This window comes from Dunckerocampus dactyliophorus, chromosome 6, assembly GCF_027744805.1.
Source record: "Dunckerocampus dactyliophorus isolate RoL2022-P2 chromosome 6, RoL_Ddac_1.1, whole genome shotgun sequence".
NCBI classification, from domain to species: domain Eukaryota; kingdom Metazoa; phylum Chordata; class Actinopteri; order Syngnathiformes; family Syngnathidae; genus Dunckerocampus; species Dunckerocampus dactyliophorus.
Window position 1 is genome coordinate 24,924,471 of NC_072824.1, and position 11,384 is coordinate 24,935,854.

At 41.5% G+C, this 11,384-nt stretch overlaps 1 protein-coding gene across 2 annotated transcripts in view; it reads left to right on the forward strand.

Moving 5' to 3' along the window:
* rgs12b (regulator of G protein signaling 12b) overlaps nt 1-6,434 on the forward strand; it is a 75,432-nt gene extending 68,998 nt beyond the window's left edge. Inside the window, exons 15-19 of one of the 2 annotated variants that reach the window (XM_054778452.1) lie at nt 37-163; nt 807-903; nt 962-1,014; nt 2,563-2,734; nt 3,036-6,434. In XM_054778452.1, the coding sequence (XP_054634427.1) occupies nt 37-163; nt 807-903; nt 962-1,014; nt 2,563-2,734; nt 3,036-3,640 (1,054 nt within the window). In that variant the 3' untranslated portion in view covers nt 3,641-6,434. The remainder of the gene's footprint in view (nt 1-36; nt 164-806; nt 904-961; nt 1,015-2,562; nt 2,735-3,035) is intronic. The other variant, XM_054778453.1, reaches the window with a different exon arrangement.
* Nucleotides 6,435-11,384: the final 4,950 nt, after the last annotated feature.

Below are 11,384 nucleotides of genomic sequence, written 5' to 3' on the forward strand. Positions count from 1 at the left end.
ATTTGCAAAACCGAATTTTGTTGTCCCCTGTTCCAGACTAGACTTGGTCCCTATTAACCGCTCAGTAGGCCTAAAAGCAAAGCCCACCAAGCCAGTGACAGAGGTTCTCAGGCCTGTGGTGGCCAAATATGGTCTGCACCTCTCAGATTTGGTGGCACGCATTGTAAGTCCACTTCTTGCTCACTGTGACATTGTAACTTTTTTGCAGGGGTTACTTTGTGGGGCCACTAATGAATGGTGAAAATCCGCAAATAATTGAAGCTATTTTTGACACGGCTTTGACAGGGCTTGCTCTTGCTCTCTCTCCAAACCCTCCCACTAGCTTGGCGGTGATGTTCTCCTCCGATTTCAGGTCAACATTTGCAATAAGAATGACTGTTATAATCATTTACGTATGTTGGATTCAGCTCCTGAACCCTCCCCCGTGTCTCTTCAATATGCCTCACACATTTAGTAAACGCATTTTATACATACTCACCAGTCATGAATGATAATATAAGATGATCAATGAACAGATGAAATTGAAGTACCAGTGTAGAAGTACTCCTGATCAAAATGTTAAGACCAGTTGAAAGGATGTAGATTTTGCACAGAAATGGGAGTGAGACAAAAAAATGTTCCGAGTAAGAAATTTATCGCAAATAACCATTAAACTGAAATGGAGAGAGAGATTTTTTTTTTTTTTTTTTACCAAAAATTTGAAAATTTGTGAATGCTGAATTGCAAATGTGCAGTGAATCTCTGTATGTTGTTTGTGTTATTGTTCTTCTGAATTTCACATGTTTATTTGTGTCCTGTGTTGTCAGAGTGGTGAATCCGAGCTCTTAGATCTAGGTCTTCCTATATCCAATCTAGATGGACTGAGAGTGGTTTTGGATACAGCGGAGCACACGCCAGGAAAAGGTAACAAAGTCACACATGCGGTTTGCAATGCAAATTTTTAATTGTGTCTGTCATTCAGCTCCATCCAAAAGTCACATCCAGGCCTCCACAAGCAGAAACCAATCAACAACAGTAAGATCCTCTCCAGCTTTTTCATTTTTCGTTTTTATTTTCTCCTGACTCTGGAATGTACCATAACCCACCAATTATCTCCACTTCCTGGTTGATGATATCACGCTACTAAGTGTCTCCCCCGCTGTCCTCAGTGACCCATGCCTGTTTGCAATGTGTTTTAAGTGTGCACAGGTGTGTGACACGTCTCTATGGTAGCATCCAGCCTGTGCGTCTGTGTGTGTTTGTCTGTTTTTTTATGTTGGGCAGTCATCTTCGTCTCACTCTCAAAGATCCTGATGGTCTATTATTGTTGTCTGTCTGTGGCCCAATGCATCAGCAGCTTTTTCCTCTGCTCTGTGATTTCTTTCTTCCATAACAAAGCTACTGACCAGGCCATAGGACTGATGGCTTGTTGGTAGTGGGAGCACCTTAGCCATACCTTTGTTTTGCAGGGATTTTATATGTAATGGATGATCTGGGTCTGTGGTGGATATTTTTTGCTGTTTCCGTTTATTTGCTTCTGTAGTGTGGCTGTAGATTAGTTGATGTTGTGGTGTGTGTCACTGTGTCGGTGATGTCTAGTATACAGGTTTAGGATCTGTGGTTGTCCATGACCACCTCGCTTGTCTTTAAGCCTTCAGAACAGCGGTCCCCAACCACCTGGCCATAGATCATTTGGTACCAGGCTTAAACCTCTTATATTTATTCATTTATAATATTCTTACCAGATCATCTCCCCATCTCGTTTCATCTGTGCATCTTTCCCATTCTTGTTTTTTATTCATTCGTCATATTCTAATTTTGAAAAATGACCAGATCATCTCACCATCTTTTCCATCTGTACATCTTTTCCACTCCGATAAGCCAAAAGTTAAGAATAAAAATACGTATTTATGTGGAATTTCATTGAAAATAGAGAAAGTAACTGTCTTACTAAATGCATCTTTTTATTCCAATGGGTGATTCACATAATCGGGCTCACTCTGTATGAGTTATAAAATGTCCAAAACAGTTTCTCTGCATGAACCCCAAGCTCAGGGCTCACACTGATTGTCTGTTATTGTGACTAGCCGGTCTGGTCTATGAAGAATAGTATGACACAAAATCGGTCCATGGCACAAAAAGGGTTGGAGACCGCTGCTTTATAGCACGCAATACTTGTTATTATTTTAAAAACTTGGATACATTTAAGTACATTGCAAAGTGTTTTTTTCCCAATTGTTATTTTCATTTTATCATTACAACCAGACATTACATTATTTTTGAATGATTTTTCTGTGCTGACTGGTAGGGCGCTACCGCCTCCACCTGCCTCATAATGAAGCGTGTATCGTCCATTTTCAACATGCACATAAGTTAGCAGATATGGTTTGAATCACAAAGAGCTAACTAGAAATGTTCACACATAGTTTTTATTAATCACACAAGCCCACAAACTGGATCCTCTTTTTCACAAAAGCCGCCACCCTCCCCATCAAAATATTGTCATCCTCCTCTCCATCAGTAGCTCTAGTCACTACTACATACGTTTACACCTCTCCGCTCCGCTCTCCTTGTGGCCCCCAGGGGGAGGACAGGCAGTCAAGGAAAGCCGCTTCCGCTCACCCCCATGGGGCAAACGGCAAGGCTGGGCCCAGCCTTGACACAAGCAGCCACCCTTTACCCAACCACTCTGTCTCTCTTCATAAGGCTCCGGAGAAAAGAAAGCAGAAAAAGATTAATATAGACGAAGCTGAAGGTAAACATACAAAGACCTCCTTCTTCTTCTTTCTTGCTCTTGTTTTTTAAGCTGTGTTGCTGTGATGACACTAACCCTGCTGGCATGTTTGCAGTACTACCAAAGCTACATGTAGCACAGTCACCGATGCTCACGATGAATGTAGCTTTGACTTGTCTTACTGACGCTGTGCTGCATGTCCCTTGAATTAGCCCTGTTTATACCTCAGATTTGGGTGGTTTATTCATGTGTTTGTGTGCTTGTGTCTGCACATATATTTTTGTATCTTTGTGTGTGTGTGTGTGTGTGTGTGTGTGCACAGAGTTCTTCGACCTCATATCCAAAGCTCAGAGTAACAGAGCTGACGACCAGCGAGGCCTGTTGAACAAAAGCGACCTGCAGCTCCCGGACTTCCTGCGCCTGTCACCAGTGGCAACCAACCGGGCTGGACCTCCACCCTATGACCCCGAGCCCGGTTGCTCCACCCCTCATTCCCGTAACTCCGGCAATGGCAGCTTCCCTAGCAGTCGCCTGGGCAACAAGGCCAACCACAATGACAGGGGAGGCGGTGGCGGCCATTTTCTCAATGCAAGTTATCAGTCCCAGAGCTTGGACTCTGCATTGGGCTCTGACAGCGGAGGGTGGGGGGATGCCAGACCCCCTTCGTCGCTGTTTCCTGCCACAATTTCTCCCATCCACCCGTCCCGAGAGGCACAGCATGGTGCGTTCAAGGACGCTGGCAGAGGGGCATCAGTTCAGATGCTGGAAGAGGACGCCCTGTCGGACCTGACTCTTGTGGGCGAGGGGGACCTCAACAGCCCCAGCCTCAACTATGTCACTCCCTCCGCCCTACAGTCTAAACCCCACACCCGACCCCAACAACAATCACAAGGTGGTCGGCCTAGCTCAGGTACCTCCCCTGTTTGACCTTTCACCTCTCCCTTCACCTGGCTATAAGTGGGAACACTCTGAAGCGCCCCTTTTTCAGTTGAATGAATGCATCCACATCTCCTCCCTTCCTGTAGTCAGCTTTATCCTGTGTGGGGGGATTAAAAAAACTCCCTGTGGTACAGAAACATTAACTTCCAATGTACAACTACAACAACTAACACCATACATGTGTTTCGATGTGTTCGAATAGTGATGTATACACTGTGACCAGAATCTAAGTAGGTTAGAGAAACGACAAGAAGCTGAAGCGAGGATAAATGGATGCATTAAGGGCACAAGTTGTCCATGGAATTTTCCCTGTGTGGTGTGTATCTGTGTGAACTTTTAAGCGGGCTTGCTGTGGATTGAATTTTTTTTTGTCTTTCTTAGAGATGTAAGAGTGTGTGGGAGCGCTGATTGATTGTGCTAAACTCTCTCGTCCGACTCCCCTCACCAACAGAATGATGCACTTTAGCCAATTATGAATAAGACACGCGTTAAAATCACTCCCTCTATGTTTGACTTGAAAGTACAGTATCTTCTAATTTATATTGTTTGTTCGGTGATCACATGGTCTACATCCAGAGGCCCTCTGACTGTGTTTCTGGACCATGTTTTGTATTCAGCTTACTGCATACTGACCCCATAAATTCCGACTCCATGCTATAGTTGCGTGAACAAACACATTTTTTCAGCTGTTCTTTGTTCCGACTTGAGCACAGTACATTCTGTGTTTGCACCAATCTCACCGCAGGCGCTTCTCATGACATTCATTCAGAAATAGGCCACAGACTGCAGACTAGAAAAAAAACAACAACTCTGCAACGACTTATTCTTTGTCTTCTTTGCACTATATCACATATCTATTTTGTTATTCTTGAAAGACGTTACACAGAGTAGCCATTGAGTGATTTCTGTAGCGGCTCTAATACGATAAATAACAACGTGAGATGTGGCTTTTATGACCGTCACTGCAATGGATTTGAAACAAACCACCACGATGTGATTAGTGTTGACTTTCAAAAATATGGCATTCATTATTTAGGAATTGCAGTCGTCCCTCGCCACTTCGCGCTGCGAATTTCGCTGCTTCACTCTATCGCGGTTTTTAAAAAAATATACAGGTATTAATGAATAAATTATATATAATATAAATCATATATAATTTTGTGGTTAACTACAGCCTATTATTAGTCAATTAAGCCAATTTGACGTATTTCTGGCCAAAGTTACGCATTTTTAAGCATAAAAATGGCACAATGATCTAAAATGCAAATATATGGCATTCAGAAGATGCATTCAAATACATGTCGTTGATATGTAGTATTTTACACTGGCCACTAGGTGTCAATAATGTTACACAAGTAACAGCAACAAGGAACTCTTCCAGGGGGAGTCTATATGATGTCTTATTTATGTCTTAAAGGAAAGCTGCATTTTTGGGGGGAATTTTGGCCATCATTCACAATCCTGATGTGCAACATGAACACATATGTCTTTCTCGATTCTGTGCGTTCTAAAGATATAAAAACATATAAAAAGACGCCCTGCGATTGGCTGGCGACTAGTCCAGGGTGTACCCCGCCTGTTGCCCGAAGTCAGCTGGGATAGGCTCCAGCATACCCCCGCGACCCTAATGAGGAGAAGCGGCATAGAAAATGGCTGGCTGGATGGATAAAAAGACGCTGCTAAGAATGCACATAATAGGAAACCCTCATTCTGCCTATAAGGGCTTCTGAAAAAACGCTCCGAAAAGTGCCAACAATGATCCGTTTACATATAATGTGATGTGCACATTAACCAAGCAACAGCGACATTGTTTCTTCTTCTTATTAACATTGTTACGCCGATTGAACTAGTCACTGGTGTATTGACACCTTGCCACACCACACCAGCTAGCTACTAGCCGGCTAGCGACTAGCTTCAGCACACACTCGCCTGTAGCGCGTCAGAAAACGCTCTCAATGCCTCAGAGCATGACCAAAACGGTAAGGCTACATATTGGAGCTACAGCCACTGCTGGTGTGTTTTTGTTTTTGAGTTTGGAAAAGTTAACGCAAGGTGTAGGCAGGCATTCATTTCTATGTTGCTATGTGAAATCAATGCACCCAGGAAGGAGGTTCCGGTAATGCTTAAAAGGACCAAAATACAGCAAAATACTGTAAGTATTATGTGTTATCATGAGTGTATCTGTTACTACATGATTACAGGGTGTATATCAAACCATGTTGGAGGTTTTGGGAGGTGTTTTAATAGTGGGCTTTCTCGACGGCGTAGGTGTGTCCCATTACTTGCAGTAATGAGCTTTCTCTTTTTCTATCTTTAGAACACACAGAAAAGAGAAAAACATGTGTTCATGTCTTGCAAAATTTTTAAAAAGTGCAGTTTTCCTTTAAATTGCCTATTTTCTTCTTTGTCTACTCTATTGGGTACTACAAGTGTAAAGGTGATTATGGGGTGGTATTTCATGTCTAGAGGGCTCTAATAATGTCAAAACCTGGATTTAGAAGGTTGTAAACATGTTTTCTATGCTCTAAGTACGAAAACATTCCATTCATAAATAAGGAATACTGCACTGCAGAAATTCACTTATCACGGCGAGTCTGGAACCAATTAACCACGATAAACGAGGGATGACTGTACAACCATGTGATGCCATTTTCAATATAAAAGTAACTATCAAGCAAAACCACAAAAGCATTCATTTGTCATCGTTAAATACTAGGGGTGCACGATATGAGGGAATTATGACATCATACCAACAAATCCGATAACATTTTTTTTTTAAAAATCCAATAACCAACCAAAACGCTCCGTTGAGGCAAGATTACCTGTACCATGCGGGTGAGCAAATCAAGCGCTCCTTTTTTCTCCTGCCTGTGATGTTAACGGCTTGTCGTAACTTCCCCTGAGCTCACAAACATTCACTTTCAGAGACATTTCCTGTGCTAGTTGTACCAAATGCTCCGCCATGAGGAGGCAAAAAAAAAAACATCGAGCACACAAAAAACCTGATCAACCACCTGAAAGGCCACACCACCACGACGCTTGGGGCTTGTTGTGCCGCGGCGTTTGAAAAGTGCAAAAGGTTTGCCAGAGACCTCCGTGGCGTCACACCGGCTGCTCGGAGCGTGTGCCTGAATACAGTGCACCTTGCTGGGCCACAGCAGGTGGCTCCCTCTGCTCTATACTCTGGTTCTCCTGATAGTAGTGATATTGATTATGATATTTGATTAGGACAAATCAACAGGTGCAGTTGGTCATATCCAAATTTCCTATGGAATCTACCATAACCCGCCAATTATGTCCACTTCCTGGTTGATGATATCACACTACTAAGTGTCGCCCCCGCCTTCTTACCGACAGGTGTGCACAAACTACAGTTAAATCGACATTTTTAAAAAGTACATCTAAAAATGTTATTTGTTATCGTTTTCGGTTTGAAAAAAAAAATATTGTGCGTCTCTATCAAATCCATCTGCACCGAACTGAAGATTAACAACGCTCAATTGCTTACTTTCCACCTTCCCTCTTCTGTCGTATAACCTTGAAGAAATAGTAATTTATGCCGCAACATCAGATTTTTTACTCGTTTCAACAAAAAGTGTTCTTTTGTACATAGCCAACTATGTGACACCTCCATGTGACTGTTGCTGTTGTTAAATTGCGTTGCAGCCATGCCGTTTCTTCAGCAGTGTCACAGTAGACATTGATCTTTACCAACTAGTATTGTCTTTCAGACTGTAAATACATTGAATAAATGTTCAGAGCTTGAAGGCTCTCTCCAAAGTATTCTCTGTTCTTTTCTCTGACCCTGTCCGAGTTGAATGTTTGAATGCAGGGGTTGCTGCAGTACATTACTTGAATATTCATCCTCATATGTACATTGCCAAAATTGTTTAGGAGTTTAGGTTCTCAGGGTGCTGGTGACTTGGACTGACTTGGACAGGAACTGTTAGAACAGGACTAGAAGATTAATATGTTGTTTATGAGTAATACTGAAGTGTGTAAGATGCAGCTCTCATGTATAAAATACAGTATTAGCAACAACCGCAATGATAAACAGTTATATTAGCACCAGGCTTTTGATTTGTCATACAAGGACGTTTGCGTGTGCATGACTATTAGATCGGCATGGGTACCCTTCGGGTAAAGTTTGTTAGGCACTCTTTGTCATGTTGGGCCCTTTGGGCAACGACAAACAAAACTTGTTTTTTCTTCAATGGGCAAACACATGGAGATTTGAGGACAACGCATTTTGTAGAGAATACAGTATTTGCTTTTTAGAACATTTTAAGCCTCGGGCTAAAGGTTTGTTGGCCAAGAAATAAAAGTCCTGAATTGGAACAATACAGTATTTGTTTGAAATGGCTCCATCTTCTGGTGACTAGAAACGATGTCCCAAAATATACAAAATAAAATAAATATAATGATAAATAATAATGATAAATAAAAGTGAGAGCTGTTTCTAATGTTATTTACTGTAGCTACGGCAGACCACTGAATTATTACAATACCGGAAATACTGTATTGCAATGAAGTCTATGAATATGAGTTTAGTATTAATTTAATACGCAATGTTTAACAATGAAACCATGCTGGAGTAAAACATGAAAATGAACAGAAAATGACCAATGAGGAAGCTTTGCAAAGTTGAATAAACAGGAACAAGATTCTATATACAGTATATATACTGTAGTATATGCATTAATGCAGCTTGCATTGAGTCATTAATGCACACTGCTGCCATCTACTGCCATATATATATATATGTTATATGTTATGTATGTTATATATATATGCTGTACAGTATATATATATAGCTCAGCCACTAGATGGCAGCAGTGTGCATTAATCGCTCATTCAGTGAGCAGCTTGGCGCTCTCATTCCCATGATGTCACGGGCATCTTGGGAATTCTTGTCATATCCACTACATTTCCTGCCCGGTTCTCTCTCTCTCATTCTCTCTGCAGTCCATTTACTGGTACACATTTCAGAGAAAGAGCAGTTCATTAGGGTGAGCTCATTCAAATGAATACAAAAGCCATAGAACAGTGGTTCCCAAAATTTTCACAGCCGCGTACCCCTTCATGTACCCCCTACTCCTGCACACAAAATAAACCACACAATGAGACATCTTTGAGATGCTTTTTAAATATATTATATATGATGACGTTATATGAAAAGAAATCATGTGTCTTATTTTTCAACTGCACACACAGGATAGTCATTTAAAAGAGTTTTACAAATGTAAGATATCTCCCGGCAGTTTTGTCTTCTGTTTGGTGGATTTATATATAAGAAGTGGTGACAAGCTGTGGTAAGATGCGGTGAACTGATCTTTCTTTTGCTGTGCTTTGGTTTGCAACAACAGGGAAGTAATCGGTACAATGCCACTAATGTTACATGTAAACGTAATAATGCTAAATAATTATAGAAACAAAAGCACATAAAGTTCAATATGAGGCTTATTACTGAACCAATTCGACATATGAGCACATATAGCGTGAGATTATGCACCCAGCAAAAATGCAGAGCAGCACAGGGCTAGCATTATTAAACCTCACCTCTGTGCATTTACGTACAGCATTAACATTTGTGAACGAGGACGAGGTTAAAGGAAGAATAAAAAAATACACGTCTGCAGTGCAGCGTTACAGAGACTCATACACACACCGTATTTTCAGGACTATAAGTCGCACTTTTTTTCATGGTTTGGCTGGTCCTGCGACTTATACTCCGGAGCGACTTATATATGGTTATTTTCACACTGACAGCCGCGGGAGGGCGCTAAAATTAACAATGTAAACATCAACTTACAAAGACAACTAAGAAAAATGGAACACAAATGCCTCAAGAAAGAAAATCGTATTCTGCAGATTACAAGCTGCAAGTAAGTAGTATGTTATGTTGTTTAGGCTATACTTATCTGAATAACCGTTAATATGTTACGTTAACACACCACCTATTCACGTTACGCTGACAGTTAGCCTGTTGTTCTCCATTTTATTGTTATTACTATAACTTGCCTTTCAAGATAAAATGTCTCTTCTTGGTGTCTGATTTTATAAATTCCCCCCAAAAATGAGACTTATAGTCCGGTGCGATTTATACATGGATTTTTCTTCTTCATTGTGCATTGAGTGTGTTCAAGTGGCCGCAACACCCAAAGAAGACTTGGGGGCTTTCTAACATAGTCATTGCATCCAGTCAAGAGCATAGTCAGAGCAACGAGGCTCAGAAATGCACAAATTAGTCACAGCACCACGTAAGCTCTCATTAAGCACACAATATAAATGATCTTGAAAGATCTTCAAGATGAAACCCTTTCAATGCACAACGTCATCATCAAACTTACTTATTTGTTCATCTAACGCATACAGACCAATAAACAACTTCATGCTGTCACCATTCTTCTGCACTGTACTACTTACCAGCTGTGGCTGTTCACATGAGGTGTTCGAGCGCATTACGTACATCTCAGTCTTCAGCGGTAATGTTAATAAATTTTAATAATGTTAATAAATTTAATTTTTATTCATGCACCGCCTATGGCAATCTGCGTACCCCACTTTGGGAACCTAGGCCATAGAAGATCTTGCTTCACCGGGCAGGTTTAGGGTTGTCTGGGGTAAAGGAATTCTGTATCTTATGTATGCTCCTAATGTGTTGTTTCCTCTTAAATTACTGTATCTCCCTGATTTTCACATCCTATACTCCGCTGCAGGGGTGTCCAAAATAGAGCCTGGGGGCTATCGGTAAAAAACAACAAAAAAAAACCCAGCAAATATAAAAATAGAGCAACGAGGCACAGTGTAAAGAAAAAAAAGCAGACATGTTAATACTAGTAATAACAGAAATATAAAACTAAAAATACAAATATATGACTACAAAATAAAATATACAGCATACATAATGTTAGCCTTTTTCAAAATGAATATATATATCTAAAGTAAAAAAAAAAAAAAAGCCAAAATATTCGAAATGCTCAGGCAGTTAAAACCGAAATGCAGTAGTCCTGCAAACACACACACACACACACACACACACAACAAATATTACCCGAAGGTAGGGTGAATGAATGTAAATACAACTGAAAATTATTATCTTTGTAATTTGTTTGCTCATCTCTTGTGCAGGTGTACCTAATGTTGTGATCACATACCAAAGGATAGTGATCATGAAGTTGGCTTATCCTGTACAAGTTTTCCTAGCATGGGTTTGCAGTGGTTTTGTGTTGTTGTCCCACTACTGGTTGCTTTTTTGTACCTTGTCTTTTTTACAGCAGCCTCTTTCTCCTCAGGTAAGGACAGAGACAGATGGAGAGGGAGGGAAACAAAAGGAGGTTTTAAAGTTGCCAGCAGAGCAGCATCCAACCCAGCACCTCCCTCTCCATCTCCTCCTCCTGCCCCACCTCGACCTCCTCCACGCTCACGCCGCAAATCCAAGTCGCCCTCATCCCGCTCCAATCATAAAGTCACAAAACAAGCTTTAGATGTGGATAAAGTTGGTGTGAGTCATGACTGTGATGGCACCAGACAAGCCCGTGCAGGGTGGCGAGACTTGCGGGGCCCTCTGGGATCTGAACGAGACAAGAAGTGGGAGGATGTGGCCTCGGAGCTGCGTTGCCGGAGCAGCAGGATGAGGTCAGCCGTGTACCAGACATCGGATCTTCCCACTATGGTGAAAGCCAAGAGACAGTTGGAGCCAAATGAAGGCAAAGGTCACACAGAGCGAAGT